The following is an 18,288-nucleotide window of genomic DNA, read 5'->3' as shown; positions in this document are numbered from 1 at the left end:
GAGATTCACCACTCTGTGTGAAAAATGTTTTTCTCATCTCGGTCCTAAAGGATGTCCCCTTTGTCCTTAAACTGTGACCCCTTGTCCTGGACTTCCCCAATATCGGGAACAATCTTCCTGCATCTAGCCTATCTAACCCCTTAAGGATTTTGTAAGTTTCGATAAGATCCCCCCTCAATCTTCTAAATTCTAGTGAGTACAAGCCGAGTCTATCCAGTCTTTCTTCATATGAAAGTCTTGACATCCCAGGAATCAGTCTTGGTGAACCTTCTCTGTACTCCCTCTATGGCAAGAATGTCTTTCCTCAGATTTGGAGACCAAAACTGTACGCAATACTCCAGGTGTGGTCTCACCAAGACCCTGTACAACTGCAGTAGAACCTCCTTGCTCCTATACTCAAATCCTTTTGCTATGAATGCTAACATACCATTCGCTTTCTTCACTGCCTGCTGCACCTGCATGCCTACTTTCAATGACTGGTGTACCATGACACCCAGGTCTCGTTGCATCTCCCCTTTTCCTAATCGGCCACCATTTAGATAATAGTCTACTTTCCTGTTTTTGCCACCAAAGTGGATAACCTCACATTTGTCCACATTATACTGCATCTGCCATGCATTTGCCCACTCACCAAGCCTATCCAAGTCACCTTGCAGCCTCCGAGCATCCTCCTCACAGCTAACACTGCCCACCAGCTTCGTGTTATCCGCAAACTTGTAGATGTTGCATTCAATTCCCTCATCCAAATCATTAATATATATTGTAAATAACTGGGGTCCCAGCACTGAGCCTTGTGGTACCCCACTAGTCATTGCCTGCCATTCTGAAAAGGACCCGTTTACTCCTACTCTTTGCTTCCTGTTTGCCAGCCAGTTCTCTATCCACATCAATACTGAACCCCCAATACCGTGTGCTTTAAGTTTGTATACTAATCTCTTATGTGGGACCTTGTCGAACGCCTTTTGAAAGTCCAGATATAACACATCCACTGGTTCTCCCTTATCCACTCTACTAGTTACATCCTCGAAAAATTCTATAAGATTCGTCAGACATGATTTACCTTTCGTAAATCCATGCTGACTTTGTCCAACTTCTGAATTATTCCCCTAAATAATCAATTTGTAATTAAACACAACATTCTGGTTTGGTAATATCTGTGGCAAAAATATTTCACATCAATGATTTGTCATCAGAATAAACTTTAAGATCAGTAGTTTGTCTCCCATTTCCTTTGTAATGTATTATATTTGCAAAGTAACAGTTCAAGCACTGATTGTCACAAAACATTTCTGAATCAAAGTTCTGAATTAATATGCAAGGTAGACCACACTCCAGAAGTGGAAATGCTAGAAACTGCAGATGCTGGAATCTTGAGCAAAACACAAAGTACTGGAGGAACACAGCAGGTCAGGCAGCATCTGCAGAGGGAATTGACAGATGATATTTCAGATTGGGACCCTTCTTCAGACTGCTTTAGTTTGAAGAAGGTCCTCAACCCAAAATGTCATCTATCCATTCCCTCCCCAAATGTTGCCTGCGTTCCTCCTGCACTCCGTATTTTAGAACAGTTGCTAATGGATGGATGCAACTTTAATCATAAGGACCACAAATCAAATGCTTGATATTTTTTCTGCCACCATCCAACTTCCTTGTGACTGGTTGGTGATGAAATAAAGGAAATCCAACTTATTTGACAATGTTTTTTACAACTAACATTAGATTTTACTTCCCACCCCAACAGTCCACTAATAGTTATTATTGTCTCTGGCTTGTTTGATACCTGCACTATAATTAATTCTTATAGATAGATAGTTTAGTTATGGAATTGTTCATGAGTATGAATTTAAGTGCTCAGGTTTCAAAGATGAAGGCTGGTAAACAAGTACAAAAAATAATTTAATGGAATCTTTTATTTAAAATGAACTGTTGCTAATGGGCGCAGGAAACACTTGAAAACCCTTTATGTCGCTTTTAAGGTAAATGTAGTATTTAACATTAATATAAGAAAGTGGAGCAGGAATAGGTGTTTCAGATCCTCGACCCTGTTCCACATAATGAAGACACCAATTCCTTGCTGTCATCTCAAGAAGTGGTCAGTTTTGATAAATAGAAACATAGAAATTAGGTGCAGGAGTAGGCCATTCGGCCCTTCGAGCCTGCACCGCCATTCAATATGATCATGGCTGATCATCCAACTCAGTATCCCGTACCTGCCTTCTCTCCATACCCCCTGATCCCCTTAGCCACAAGGGCCACATCTAACTCCCTCTTAAATATAGCCAATGAACTGGCCTCAACTACCCTCTGTGCAGAGAGTTCCAGAGATTCACCACTCTCTGTGTGAAAGAAGTTCTTCTCATGGATGTGGACAGTAAGCAAGTTATCAGACCAGAGCCAAGGCTATTTGTTCACCTACATATACTGTTATCAGTGTTGGGTTAGAAAGTTATCTGGCATAGGAACAAAGACTGATTATCTTTCTCCTAATCCAGAGCCAGTGGTATTAGTCACGTCACGTCCGACCATCATAACTCATAATGAAACAGTTACACTTGGGATGTTAGCCTGTGTGGCATATGCCACTCACCACTGCTACTTATTAAAAGGACTTTACCATAATATTTTGGGGAAGGATTTTGAGGAAACTTTATAATTTTTATCACTACTATATCCAGCTGCGATCACTTATAACAGATTGCTGGAGTCAGGATATTCACCTGGTGTTGCATTAGGTGGAGTGGCAGTGCGGTGCGCTGTTGGAATATCGGTGACAGGGAGATATCATCCTGGCTATTTTGCCTGCGCAGGCACTCAAAGTTGAAGGAAGGTCTCCGATGTCCTGTTGAAACCAAATGTTAGTTAAACATCAGTGAAAACAATGTTTTATGAAATAAAAGGATGCTCATTTGATTCTTTTCATTCAGATAAAAAATGTATTTCCATTGATCTATTGGTTCTTAAATGAATTCAAATGTCTTACAACTCCAGCAAGCTGAAGTCTAAATCTTTTCAGCCTCTACATATTAACTCCAACTCAATTTGATTCCAACTCACAGACTGAATAAAGTTTACAATATTTTAACGTTTACGTTTAATCGTAAACGGAGCTATTCACCTCACATTTGTTGACAAGGCTGCCACTTTAACTTGTGGAGCACTGGGCATTTGAATTATGCTGTTACTTACTAATATATATGGTACCTCAATGAAGAATTTTTGAAATACTCATTGCAGGAATTTTGCCCTGTGCCAACTCCTACTTCACCCTCCAAAAACACTCGTGATTCCAGAACCCTGGCCACCTTGCCTGGGAAGGAATGCACCCGCGCTCTTTCCCCACTTGCCATTGAAGCTTCATTCACGTGGTCTGAATTCTAATCATTCACCACTGGTATTACACTCCATTATTACACCCCAGACTTTCCTGCTGAATCCCCCTTCCCTGGAGAATCTATGTACAATTAGTCAAGAAGAGTACAGAGTGTTTTATTGTCATATGTTCTGGATGGGACAATGATATTCTTACTTGCTGCAGCACAACACAATATGTGAATATGTAAACATTGTATATAACGGGGGAAGAGAAAAAAAAAAAGAAGTTCAATAAACAACAAATATAGTGCAATAATAATAGTCTTTTGCAGTTCAGAGTTCAGAGCTTATTGGTTGTTGTGTTTAATAGCCTGATGGCTGTTGGGAAGAAGCTGTTCCTGAACCTGGACGTTACAGTTTTCAGGTTCCTGTACCTTCTTCCTGATGGCAATTGTGAAATGAGTGTGTGGCCAGGATGGTGTGGGTCTTTGATGATGTTGGCTGCCATTTGAGGCAGCGACTACGATAGATCGCTTTAACGGTGGGGAGGTCAAAGTCAGTGATGGACTGGGCAGTGGTTGTAGATTAGTGCCACTCACGTTATGAGTAATACTGTGGCTCCACCCACTGGTTTCTTTCCCAGCCTTGAGTCGTGTGTTAAGAAGAAGTTACCTGTGCTGTATTGCTAATAAAGGTCTTTGGATCTTACTCACTGTATGTGAGTGAAGTCATTCCAACATGGTGGGATCGTTCCATAAGCTGTTTGGCACTCTTGACAGCCCGTTCAGCCAATCGATTCGACTGTGGATATTCAGGGCTGCTGGTGATGCGGCGAAAACAACAGCGTGCAGGAAACTCTTTGAAGTGCTGGCTGGTAAATTGACTGCCGTTATCAGATATCCGTACGCAAGGAGCTCCATGTCCTGCAAAATGAGTTTTAGAACTACCCCGTGAGAAGTGGGGCTGCTAAGATAATGTCAAAGCAGCTGGATTACGAGTCGACAAGTACCAGGTACTGCTTGCCTTGCCAGTTGCCACTATAGACCATGGGAGGGCAGGAGTCGGGTGTGAGAGAAGTGGGTGTTTTTGTTGATGAGGTGCCAAGCTGTTATACACTGCACAGGATTCCACATTCTCGAGAATGTATTCGGCCATACCAGGCCAGTAAAACATGTTTTTTTGCTCATAGGGCAGTGGCTTCAGCGCCTGGGTGCGTTAGAATACTTGCTGTGTAGCGAGGCAGGGACTACAGCCTTGTGGCCTTTTACAATAATGCCATCCAGTAGTACTAGCTCATCGCGAATGGCAAAGAAGGGCCGAACTGGCAGCGGAACGTTGTAGTGTTTGTCTAGCCAGCCGCGCGCGCTTAATGATGGAGGCGAGCGACCATAAGGTACTGTCTGTCAGCAGCAGTGTGGGCAACCAGGTCCTTTATTATAAAGTTGTCATCCGGTGATCTTTAAATACACTATAATGACTTGCACTTGTTAGAAGAAATTATTATTTCTTACCAGCCAGTTTACCATCCATCACGCAGAGAACTGGATTGAGTCAAATTTCAAATAAAAGGTGCGTTTTGAAAACTTTAAATAAACTTCCCAGTACTGCCTTGTAGTATTGCATGAACAAACACAAACTGGAAACAACCACAAGAGCCGGAGTAATCCGGTCGGGATATTGAAGGAACTCTCTCACCTGTGGGTGTTGCCGGGAGCAGCCGTCGCCGCGGAGAACGCCGGGATTCATAGTAATACTGAGCCTCGTCATCTTCATAGGAACCACAAGGGTGATGATAACCCTTTGGCCGTTCAAAGTCCACGTCGTTATTGTGACATGGATTCTGATAGTCACGGTGGATTTGCCTTGGTGGTACACAGGAGTGAAAGAAAAGGAAGAGTGTGAGTGGTTTTACAGAATGCAGTCAGGTAACAGCAGAACACACAGTCAGACACATGCAGCTTGTACCAGATCCTGACGTGTGACCCCACCATGCCAGCCTCAGGGCTGAGAGGTCAGGCAGCACTGTATTACTGTACCCTGCTGGAAACACTGCAGACCTTTCTGCTGTGTTAGACATTCAGAAGCACTTCACAAGTTCATGTTATAGGAGAAGAATTAGGCCATTCGGCCCATCGAGTCTACTCCGCCATTCAATCATGGCTGATCTCTGCCTCCTGATCCCATTTCCCTCCCCTTCCCCGAACCCTTGACACCTGTTTTAATCAATAATTTGTGGATCTCTGCCTTAAAAATATCTACTGACTTGGCCTCCACAGCCCTCTGTGGCACTGAGTTCCACAGATTAACTACCCTCTGACTAAAGAAGTGCCTCCTCACCTCCTTTCTAAAAGAGCGCCCTTTAATTCTGAAGCTATGATCTCTGGTCCTAGACTCTCCCACCATTGGTAACATCCTTTCCACATCCAGTCAATCTATGCCTTTCATTATTCCGTATATTTCAATGAGGTTCCCTTTAACCTTCTAAACTCCAGCGAGTAGAGAGGTCCAGTGCTGTCAAAATGATTAAAAATGAAGTGAATAATTTAAACAATTATTAAAATGTACCTGTGTATGAGGGATATGAGTGGAAGAGGACGGGGGGAGGAGAAAGAGAGGGGATAGAAGGAACGGCAGATGCTGGTTTAAAACGAAGATAGACACAAAAAAGCTGGAGTAACTCTGGTCTGAAGAAGGATCTCGACCCGAAACGTCACCCATTCCTTCTCTCCAGAGATGCTGCCTGTCCCGCTGCGTTACTCCAGCTTTTTGTGTCTATTAAAATGTACCTATTTTGTAATATTTTAGGTATTTCCTTTTTTAAAATGGTACAAAAGTAAATGGAAGAATGAACTAAACTGAAATAATGAAACACAAGGAATGCTGTACCAGGTGTTAACTTCTCTACATAGGCAAGACCAAGCGCAGGCTCAGCGATCGCTTCGCTGAACACCTCCGCTCAGTCCGTCTTAACCAACCTGATCGCCCGGTTGCTCAGCATTTCAACTGCCGCTCCCATGACATTTCTGTCCTGGGCCTCCTCCATTGCCACTGTGAGGCCCCGCGCAAATTGGTGGAACAGCACCTCATATTTCACTTTGGTAGTTTACACCCTAGCTGTATGAACATTGACTTATCTAATTTTAGATGGCCCTTGCTTTCTCCCCCCTTCCCTTCCCCTTTCCCAGTTCTCCCATAAGTCCTACTGTCTCCGCCTTCTTCCTTTCATTTTCCCGCATCCCCCCCTGACATCAGTCTGAAGAAAGGTCTCGACCTGAAACGTCGCCTATTCCTTCTCTCTATAGAAGCTGCCTCACCCGCTGAGTGGCATTTTTTGTCCACTCCTTTGCTTTATTAGCTGCAAGTCAACATTGAAATCAATGGGCCACAGGTTGTGTGACTGATCTAACATGGCAAAAGACACAAAGGTCCTCATCGCATCTTAAATTAGGACAGGGTTCCACCATTTGACTCCACATTGTGTTCTGAATGTCAGTAACGCAGGGCGACTGGAGTGTTGGAATACGTACACCGGTGAGGAGGGGGTAACCATGCCCCCCTCCTCACTGTACACTCATCTACTGCCCCACCCAGCTTCTGCAGTTTCTTGTGTCTCCATTAAAAATGAACCATACTTTGTCCATTGTTGATTTACAAAATGGATAATGACTGCAGAGATATTTTACTTATCCACTGATGGAATGCTGTCCTCTTCATAATACTCTTCCCCACTGTAGTATTCCTGATCTCCCGAATATTGTTCTTCCTCAAAACACTCATCCAGCTTTGTTTCCTCTCGACAAATAGTGGGCACACTGCCTTCACCGGAATCTGATCTATGGACAATCAAGACACAGTATAAGCATGAAGCAGCTTTGTATTCAATAAGTTTTCAATTCTGCTATTCACAGGTTTGGGCACGTTACAACCACAAAATACCTTAGTAATATGTTACTAAGAAAAACACAATGATTGTACATTATGTATACAAAAGGTTTGTGCAGGTGGATGAACATTTTTATTTAAACATTAACCAAATAAAACTATGAATGTACTCTCTGTCCACAAAGTAAACGTGAATGATGCAAAGAATTTGGAGATATTAGAGAACATACCTAATGTTAGTTTCATAATAACGTACTCTGGTCCAGAAAGTAGTCATGAAAGATTAAGAAAAATACAGAAATTTCAATAACACTTCAGCTCAGACAAAACTTGCAATAAGATTTCTGCTCAGACAGAACTTGATCTTTCAAACAAAGGCGAATGTGCACTTTTAGAGACTTAGTTTCACACCTAATTCCCACATCGTATGATTCCAATTATGCTAAAAAATCGCTGCGTTTCACTGCTGCATCTGATCAGTGATGGACACTAACTATCTAAGAAAATAGATTTGTTCTCACAATCTTTCCTTTTATTCTTTAGACGTTGATGATAACCTTTGTTGTTGTTCGGTAGGCGGCGCGACTCTCGTCAGCAGCGGCCTCTGCAGTCTGTCCGCGTTTTATTATTTTCTGTCTATGTTTTTATGTAGTTTTTGTTATTTTTTGTTGGGGTGTGTGTGTGGGGGGGTGGGAAACCTTTTAAATCTCTCCCTGCACGGGAGACACGACCTTTTCTCGTCGGGTTTCCGTTATCGTTGGGGCTGCAACGAGGAGCGGCCTCCAACAGGAAGAGACCGGGGACTCTGGTGCCGACGACTCACCGTCGCGGGGCTGGCCGAGTCCGGAGCGGGTGGAGCGGTGGAGGAGCGCTGCTGCTGCTGCTGCTGCGGCCCGACCGGAGAGTCGGAGGCTTCAACGGCAGGTCTGTGGACGGCGGCACCGGCAGCCCGCGGGTCCCTGGAGGGAGACCGCTTTTCAGGGCTCTCGCAACGGTGACTTCCCCCGCCCGAGTTGCGGGGTTGAAGAGCTCCTGGAGCGGGGCCTACATCACTGCCCCGCGCGGCTTGGAATGGCCGCGGGACTCTGCGAGCGCACGCCGGGGGCTCTAACATCAAGAACCCGGTGTGCGACCTCGCACCACCCGGCGTGGCTTTAATGGCCGCAGGACAATCGCCATCGCCAGCCGGGGGCTTTGACTTTGACTCTGACATCGGGGGGAGGGAGAGTGCAGGGGAGAGATAAGTTTATTTGGCCTTCCATCACAGCAATGTGATGGATGTTTATGTAAATTATGTTGTGTCTTGGGTCTATTTGTTTGTAATGTATGGCTGCAGAAACGGCATTTCGTTTGGACCTCAAGGGGTCCAAATGACAATTAAATGTATCTTGTATCTTGTATCTTGTTGTTGTTTTGAACAGCTTGCCTGGTAATTGTACAGGCCAGTTCAGAGTCAACATTGTTATGGGTTTGGAATCGTCTATAGGCTGGGCCAGCAAAGACAGCTCACCTTCCCTGAAGGACATCCATGAATCTTATGGGTTTCTGCAGGAAAACCATTACAGATGCTAGCTTATAAATCTAAGCTTCACTTTAGTGCCTTGAGGAGATTCCAAGTAATACATGGCTACAATAACTTGACCATGACTGGAACCTCTTCTTAGCTAATGTATTCATATTTCACCATCTCCACGGGTATTATCTTTAATTTAGGTGCAAAGATCTAAACTGCACATCAACCTCTAGCTCTGGGCTCAGCAGGACTCAACACATCAGCAGCATGACTTTCCCACTCCTATATTGAATCATCTTGCATTCAAAGCCTGTGTAATATGTGTGTTTTCAGCCATGTGAAAGGTCAAGTTCTGTGACACAATGATGATAATTTTCTCCTGTGGCCCACCTATTTAAATTCATGTTTCATTTACCTTTTTTACTCATAAGGCTTTCAAAATCAGCATCATTGTAATTAGTGATACAGAAAATTGATCCCTTCGAAGGGAAAAAGTTTTATTGTCTATTGAAATATCAAGTACAAACCTGACCTTTAATGAAATGTAATTACTAGCTACCAAACATCAGGGTGTCTTTGCATGATACAAAGTCTGCAATCATACTAAACTGATCCAATAATTACAATAAACAAAGCTATCAGGTTTGGCACAGACGCTTGACTCATTTTAAGCCAACTGATGCAATGATATTTAGCACAGGCCCAAAGTCTTTCAGTTGCCCATTCTAATAGCTTGGAAATTGGTGTGTTTCTACAAAACATTAATTAGCAATCAATTCCACAGTGGTCATCTCAACTGGAAGTTAACCCCAAATTCAATGTATAGTTTGTGCAAGTTCTTTAATCTCCCTAATAATTATCATTCGAGATTGACAGCCTTTTAAACTGCTTCATTCTCAGATGGAATGAGGGTTTACACCACAACAGTGGCAGGAATGGTTGATTTATATTGAGTAAAGGATGCAGCTCGTGTTTCAAGAGAGAGTTAGATTTAGGTCTTTGGGCTAAAGGAATCAAGGGATATGGGGATAAAGTAGGAACAGGTTACTGGTTATAGATGTTTAAGAAGGAGCTGCAGTTGCTAGAAAATTGAAGGTAAACAAAAATGCTGGAGAAACTCAGCGGGTGAGGCAGCATCTATGGAGTGAAGGAAATAGGCGACGTTTCGGGTCGAGACCTTATAGATGATCAGCCATGATCATATTGAATGGCGGTTCTGGCTTGAAGGGCCGAATGGCCTACTCCTGCACCTATTATTCTATGTTTCTATGTGTTGCAAGCGACAGCGACTGTTGTAAATGGAACTAAATATTCTATTCCTATCTGCAAAAAAATTACCAGTAGCCTGGATCTGCATTTAAAGTTGCATGGTCATAAGGGCATAAGTGATAGGAGTAGAATTAGGCCATTCGACCCTTCAAGTTTACTCTGCCATTCAATCATCATCTATCTCTCAACCCCATTCTCCTGCCTTCTCCCCATAACCTCTGACACCCGTACTAATCAAGAATCTATCTATCTCTGCCTTAAAAATATCCACTGATTTGGCCTCCACAGCTTTCTGTGGCAAAGAATTTCACAGATATATACAAATATATGGTTGACTTGAATGAAGCCAGCAAGACTGAGGATAGCATTAGCAATCCTTGGAGCCACAAGTGGTTAGCAGCAAAAAACAACTGCCATTTGTTGTGTATGAAAGCCCAGACACATTATACATTTACTAAGTTAGCAGAACACATCAGTGGTAAGTAAACAGCAAGACTGTAACCTCACCTTTAAATGTAGTGAATAGGTTTTTTAAAAATAGGTACCTGCTGAGTGGCACCAAAATACACACATGCTGTGAATAATGCTGTGGTGGATGTTTGTGTAGTATAGTATTATCTGATCTGATTAGATACCATGCAAAACAAAGCTTTCCGCTCGCTGTACCTTGGTACACGTGACAATAATACACCTGAACCTAATGTTTCAATACGCAAATTTAGAAAAACATTTTAGGAAAATTGCTAGTGCATATATTCAGAACTTCAAATGTAAACGAGGTAGCAAGAAATGCAAATTAGTATTTGACTGTGTAAACTGTTCATTTAATACTGTGCCTTTTCATTTTTCTCATTTCATTAGCTGCCTTTGTTTTGTTATGAATGATTAGATGTTGCCATATGATGAAGAGTTTTGAATAAAAAACAAAGCTTTCATTACATAAGTGCAATTGAAATGCTTACCTCTTGGTGCTTGACTTTCTTGGTTCTTCAGGGTACGATGTGTGGGATTCGCAGGTTCTTCCCGTGGGCTGTTCATGATTTATGGAGCCCTGATCTTTTCCATTTGCAGTTTTGGACACATTTGCATTGTTGAGATTGGCATTGGTGGAATTAGGCAAGATCTTTCCTGGAAAACTGTGGTTAAGCTGGTTGTGAGATATGGAATTCTCAGTGTTGGAGGAAGGAGGGTATTTGTCATAATCAGCTACAGGTGGAGATGATGTTCGTTTAACCTGCAGAGGCCGTTGAGTGACATTTGTTTGCTGGAAAGAATTCCTTTCGTCTACAGCCACATGGTTGACATGGTTGCCAAAAAGGCCACCACTTCTCTTCAAAATAGCAAAGAAAGACAAGCCAAATTAAACTTCATTACAAATGATTAAAAGGCTGATGTAATCTGTAATATTCTAGTACTAATATAATGACCATCATAAAAGCATAAAATAAGATAAAGAAAATCTGAATTTGAATAAAAAATGTGGCCCTTTGATATGAGGGCAACTGCCTGTTACTGGGAGTGTGGACAGCTAACTCTCGTCCTCTTGCCCACTGACCCGGGTCCCATCAGTCACCCTGGAGCCAGGCCCTTCGCCATGGGGATAAACCTTTGGCACTAATCATTTAACCAAGGCATCTGCCCGGTTTGCTGTTTCGGTTAAAGATGCCTTATGATTGCAGCTGGTTGTTGGTTGGCATCCAAACATGCCATGAAGATAAAGGTGGTCCAAGAAGCATCTGGCTTTGTTAGCAACAGAATGTGGTTTGGAGCGTGTGCTTTGTCACAAGGTGACATTGTACCCACAAAGGCTGCAGAAACTGCAGGCAGGGTGCTTGAATCGTCAGCAGTCGGTCAGCACATGTAAACTCTCACTCCTGTTGCACAGATACACCTCCTCTTAATTCTTATTGCTAATACAAAGGAAATGAATGAGATCAAAGCAAAAATTACAGTAACAGATATGTACTGCAATGAGAGGGGTCTGTGACAGCAAGCAGCGTGAGCTCGAGTGAATTTGTATGGATTCCTATCACATGCAGAATGGCACTTACTCAAATGCTAATGGTTTAAAATACATCCAGTTAAATGTAATTTTGGTTTCTAATTTGATGCAGCTTTTAATGTTAATAATTAGAAGTGAAGATGCCAATTGAAACGTTCCCCAAACTCCCTATGTTTCATTATAACTTTGCAACCATCATTCTGTGATGTCATGATCATATACCAGTTTGTTGCTTTGCCAATCCATCTTTTAGTTCACACATTCACCTCAACTTATCAACAATAATTCTCGCTTGCCTTTAGTTTGTTGAAAACTGCAGCGGAACATTTTCATTCTTTATCATTAAACAACACGTGAAGAATCATATATACTGTAACTAGGAAATAAACTTGGATTTCAAACCAGGCTCACAACGTTGAACAACGGAGAAATTGTATTGACCAGCAGTTTCATTGCTGTTGCCAAAGAGACTTTTTCACACTCGATTCTGAAAAGTATTTTATAATCTCCCATGGTGGGGTTTAAAGAAACTGTTGTAACCTTGATGCTCGTTTATTAGTAAAAATTAATTATTGAGTGATAATTCTGTATCTAAGCTCCGGAGGCAACACCTCCAGTAGTAAAAAAAATGTGGAATGGTTGAGCTAAATGGATTTCATGCCTTACGGTCTAGAAATCACAATTCCTGATTTAACGCTCTTTTATCAAAGATTCAGGAATACAAACAGGAATTGATTAGTAATTAATTATTTCAGCTTTCGTGAATCTATTTGATACTGAAAATAGGTATGCTGTTCATAATATATTGTACACATATGCTGGTCATCTGAGTTTCAATGGACACCTACAATACCTAGGTCAGTGGTTCTTAACCTGGGGGTCGTTAGGGTTATATTGTTTGCGTATGTGCGTACGTAAACACAGGGCCTATGAGAGAGGGGTGCAGGGGGTGAAGACTAGCATTCACATTTTGTGTGAACCTACATCGTTTTTTTATTTCATAAATCGTAGAAATTGTGATCCGTAATAAAGCGGGGAATTTTATCTGGCAGGTGTGTGGTCGGGGTGACCCGATTAAAAGAGGGGGAAGGGGAAGACCCATCACTAGTGATGGATCTACCCTGGATGAGGAGGGGAGCACTAGGACCCAGCAGAGTCAGACCACGTGCTGTATGCATGGTGTAGGTTGTGGGCCTGGTGCTGAGCCAGGAACTGTGGTGAGGTGACGGCTCTGGCCCGCTGGTGGCCGGTGGAGAGGCAAGGGTCGGTGGGCGGAGTCACTGGTGGAAGCCCGTGGGGAGCTGGAGTACAGATATGGGAAGCAGCGTCGGTGGCTTTCTGAAGATAGTGAAGGTCGGCGATACACTTAAAAAGAACACACAATACACAATAATATTTAACACAAACATCCACCACAGCATTATTCACTGTGGTGGAAGACAACAAGGTTCAGCCGGTCCTCCTCCAATGTTCACCCGTAGTCGGGGCAATAACCCCTCCGTAGTCGCCGCTACGGACGGCCCGATGTACAGGCCCTCTCGTCGGGATGATCTAAACTCCGAAGTCGGGACTTGGAGGTCCCGACTCGGCACTTTCCTACCGGAGACTGCGGCTTCAGGATGTTATAGGCCGCAGGCCGGCGTTCGGAACTCTTCTCTGGCGATCCCCGGCGAGGGATCCCAGGCTCCGGATGGTAAGTCCACGCCACACCTGCGGCTGGAAGCTCTGCAGACCACAGCTCCACGATGTCAATGTATTGAATCAATAGTATTGAATCAAACATTGCCAGAACAATAAATTTCCATGGTACACAAAAATGCTGGAGAAACTCAGCGGGTGCAGCATCATCTATGGAGCGATGGAAATAGGCGACGTTTCGGGCCGAAACCCTTCTTCAGACTGATGGGGGGTGGGGGGGAGAAGGAAGGAAAATGGGAGGAGGAGGAGCCCGAGGGCAGGGGGGGTGGGAGGAGACAGCTCGAGGGTTAAGGAAGGGGAGGAGACAGGAAGGGCTAGCAAAACTGGGAGAATTCAACGTTCATGCCATCCGGACACAAGCAACCCAGGCGGAATTACATTTCCATGCTCTGATTCAACATTTTTCACAAAAAAAGGCCAGGGAAGCTCTTTATTTAAGGTAAATACTAAGCTTATCTACCTTCTTTTACTTTTTACTAATAATTATGTCTTCTGATGATCTGATCTGCATTGAAATATAAAAGGATGTTTCAATGTGAATTCTTACTCCTTATCTGTATTGTAGCATAAACAAAGATGTTCAAAACAAATGCGCTTTCTGATCCTTTTATTTTATTTATATTTATTTATATTTATCATGGAGGGAGTATAGGAGCATAATGCCTCAAATGCAGAAAACAGTGCTACATTCCACCCCTCTCCATCTTCCATACCCCTTTTTGCCTTACAGGCTACAGCTCATGGCATAAAACTGTAGCATAGTGGATAAAAACAGGATGACTAATGGAGAAGGGAAGGGGGCCCGAAATAAATGTTGTACCCACTGATAAAATTCCTCTAAGGCCCTGCGTGTGTTGTGAACTATGTCTTCCAAGATGTGCACATGTAGTCAAACATTTCTCAAGTTCAGTTTCACAAGCAAAGTTCAAAAGTCGCAATGTGTTATCTGTATCAAGGTTTTGAGCCACGAGAGCATGAAGCCCAGCAAACTGAAGATCCATTTGGAGTCTTGTCACAGCAACCTGGCAGGGAAGGGCGTGGACTATTTCAAACGAAAAGAAGCCGCACTCAAGGATTCCTGCATTGATTCGACCGGTCACAGCACTCATCAAAATGAAGCACCGTTGGAGACTTCACACCGCATTGCTTATCGAATCGCACAGACTAAGAAACCTCACAGCATCGGTGAAGAGCTCATCAAGCCATGCCTTCTGGAAGCAGCGAAGTTGGTGCTGGGGGAACAGCAGTCAACCAAGTTCAGGCAGATTTCCCTTTCGAATGACACAGTCATAAGTCGAATCTCGGATATGAGTAATGATATTCTGCTGCAAGTAGTGAGCGCTGTGAAGAGCAGTCCAGTGTATTCACTGCAACTGGATGAGTCAACAGATGTTGCCTCATGTTCCCAACTGCTAGTCTACGTTTGGTACCTCGATGGAGAACCCATGAAGGGGATGAACCTGTTCTCGGAGCCATTGGCTACCACCACTCCCGAGTGGAAGATGGAAGATTTTCTATAATCTCTGGAATTCTCTGCCACAGAAGGTAGTTGAGGCCAGTTAATTGGCTATATTTAAGAGGGAGTTAGATGTGGCCCTTGTGGCTAAAGGGGTCAGGGGGTAATATGGAGAGAAGGCAGGTTCAGGATACTGAGTTGGATGATCAGCCATGATCATATTGAATGGCGGTGCAGGCTCGAAGGGCCGAATGGCCTACTCCTGCACCTATTTTCTATGTGTTCAGAATGCTGGAAGCCATCCTCATCAAACATGAGCTTGGCTGGGAACGCCTTGTCGGGGTGTGTACAGACGGGCCACCTTCCATGGTCGGTTGCAGATCCGGCTTCAAAGCCTTCGTGAAGGATATCTCCTTCACCCACAGCATGATACATCGCCATGCTTTAGCGATGTAACTCTCCCATCTGGTCTTCCAGAAGTGCTTTCAGATGTGGTGAAGATTGTGAGCCACATCCGAGGGAGCGCAACAAACTCAAGATTCTTCAAAGTGATGTGTGAAGAAATGGGCGCCGATTTCACTGTTCTGATATTCCACACAGAGGTGTGCTGGCTTTCGTGTGGTAAAGTTCTCAATCGTGTGATTTAACTTCGAGAGGAAATAGCACTGTTCTTGGGGAGAGGATGTACCGAGAAGGAGAATCAGCTTCATGAAAAGATGCAGGATGAACTGTTCGTGATGAAGGTTGCTTACTTGGTTGACGTCTTCACGAGGTGAATTCCTTGAACCTGTCACTTCAAGGAAACCTCCCAATGCTACACACGGCTCGTGACAGTGGCAGCGTTAAGGAGGAACCTTTACCAGAGAAGAGTCCAGGACGGTGACACGGCTTCCCTGAGATGATGGCTCTCCTGGATGCTATGCCAGATGCTGAATGCCACTTCCACGAGGAGATCTCAACCCACCTTCTGCAATTAGTAAGCCATTGAACGTTACTTCCCCGGACTGGACGACCGCTCTCGTGATGAGTGGATTGTCCGACCATTTTCCGATGAAGACGGTGATATCAGCGATACTGGCGTGACTGCGAAGGTTGAATTTTACCGAATTTGTGAAGATGCGCAGCTCAAGAGTGACTTCATGGAACAAGAGCTCGCCACGTTTTGGCTGAAAGTGAAGGACTGTCCTGTTCTTTTGAAGAGGGCCCTGACTCTATTGGTCCAGTCCCCCTCAACCTGTCGCTGTGAGGCTGGATTCTCAACCATGGTAACACTCTGAAAACGAATGTACGGAATAAGCTTGTGATCGACGCTGACATGAGCTGCTGCCTGTCGAGCATTCGTCCTTGTTTCGATTGCCTGATGGCTGCAAAGCAATTTCAGCTATCCCATTGACGGAGCATTGGCAGACACGTTTTAATAAATTGGGCTGTTTTTGTTTTGGGGGTCACGGTACGGACCAAGAATGTCTGATGGGGTAGTGGGGCCAAAAAGGTTAAGAACCACTGATCTAGGCAAAAGCATTATATGTATTTAACAGTACCTCAATACACTCTATTCTACCCTAAAAGGTGAGCAGGATGGACACAACAGTGTAGGATCTACTGAATCCCACGCAGAAAGCAAAGAACAAACGACACTTAGCTGAGCCAGACACCTTGTGACACGTTTATTCCGGAAGCCCCTTTTACCTACATTCTCACCAATCATAACCCGTGTGCAGATAAGGCCAATTAGTGCGCCTGACCTTGGGGTTGTTATTGAGCTCTTGTGGCTGAACCTTCTCGTGAGGCTGCTGGCGAGTCTATACACAAAACCAACGTGGATGTGAAGGCGCCACAACAGTGTCCCAATAACCATTTCAGTGTATGGCCCTCTCCCAAAAGCTTCAGTTGTGCCTTTAACACAAGCTGTCACCAAAACTCTGCCAGCTGTACTCCTGTGGGAGGCTGGGTGGTGGTGGAAGAGGAGAAATCGGCAGCCATAGATCCAATTAGTTTGGGGCGGGAGGGATACATTGGGACTGGCTGCTTGGTAGTTGGAGCTGAGCAAATGGAGAGAAGATACCAGGAGCAGGTATGGGGTGGAATGTGGTTGCTGAGTGGGTGATGAATTGGACATCCAGGTCTAGCGATTCAGAGGAAGTGAGTGGGTTATGGGGAATCATCTCTTGGGATAACTAAGGGATCTCATGAGTGTCCACGAATAGCTTCTGCAACAGCATGGTGCAGGTTTCCCGGTAACACTCCAAAATAGACGTGACATGGGCAACAATGTCACATTGACACAAGACTGTTGACTCGTCACCGGAAAGGTGTTTCACTCTGGCAAAATAAAATCTTCCAATAAAGTAATATTGAAAAAAAACTATTCAATTTCTTGGTACTGCAACCAAAAATGCTGACATCAGCAGGAGATGATCTAATCATGTCAGTGAACGTTAGGTAGTGAGTTCTTGGTAAAGCACGTACATCATTGCTAGGTGATTGAAAATACAAACATGAAGGGTACTGCCTCCAGCATAACAATCATTTGGTGATTCATGTCATTGAATGTTGGGAATAAGTGGGAACTGCCAAAGGGGTTAACTTACTCTGTATATATCCTCATCCTCTTCTGGAGCCCCCTCTATAATATCCTCTTCCTGTAGATCACATGAAATTGCTCTACGGATTTCAGGTCCAATGTCATGGAGCGTTCTAAGCCCAGCCTATAAAATAAAATATGTCACTTCACAATGATATCCCACATTATTCTTTCACTTTAAGCTGGTGAATAAGTGGTCTGCTTTTGGCCCCATGCTAATGTTTATGTACCAAAGGAGGTACATAAGATTGGCATGAGTTTTAATCCCACTCTTTCCCCAAAGGCAACAATTGTCTCTTGTCCTAATGGCTTAACTTGTGAGAGAGTGTAGGTCAGAACTAATGTTCCATCATGCTTGTTGAGGCATTGGGTTCCCACACCAAGGTTGAACACACTTACCTCTGGAGTTCAGCCGATTATACAGAAGGCGTTGCATACAAAAATGAAATTTGTCCAATACATTAATTTCAGTAAAAAGTCCTCATTTTTATAAAGTTCCCAAAAGAAATCGATTCTTTACAAAACTCTTTAAAAATGGGCAAACTTTTGTTTGTTTGCAATCTGTGAGCTAA

At 43.7% G+C, this 18,288-nt stretch overlaps 1 protein-coding gene across 2 annotated transcripts in view; it reads right to left on the bottom strand.

Annotated features, from left to right (window-relative positions):
- The window catches only part of LOC129704437 (voltage-dependent L-type calcium channel subunit alpha-1D-like), a 346,238-nt gene that overhangs the window by 4,654 nt on the left and 323,296 nt on the right, over window positions 1-18,288 (bottom strand). For both annotated transcript variants that reach the window (XM_055647505.1, XM_055647504.1), the window contains exons 43-48: window positions 17,724-17,840; window positions 10,939-11,306; window positions 7,425-7,451; window positions 6,996-7,145; window positions 5,008-5,174; window positions 2,718-2,839 (exon numbers count right to left, since the gene is read on the bottom strand). In XM_055647505.1, the coding sequence (XP_055503480.1) occupies window positions 2,718-2,839; window positions 5,008-5,174; window positions 6,996-7,145; window positions 7,425-7,451; window positions 10,939-11,306; window positions 17,724-17,840 (951 nt within the window). The remainder of the gene's footprint in view (window positions 1-2,717; window positions 2,840-5,007; window positions 5,175-6,995; window positions 7,146-7,424; window positions 7,452-10,938; window positions 11,307-17,723; window positions 17,841-18,288) is intronic.

This window comes from Leucoraja erinacea, chromosome 16, assembly GCF_028641065.1.
Source record: "Leucoraja erinacea ecotype New England chromosome 16, Leri_hhj_1, whole genome shotgun sequence".
Classification (NCBI taxonomy): domain Eukaryota; kingdom Metazoa; phylum Chordata; class Chondrichthyes; order Rajiformes; family Rajidae; genus Leucoraja; species Leucoraja erinaceus.
The sequence above is the reverse complement of the archived record's forward strand: the minus strand, read 5'-3'. Positions and strand labels throughout refer to the sequence as shown.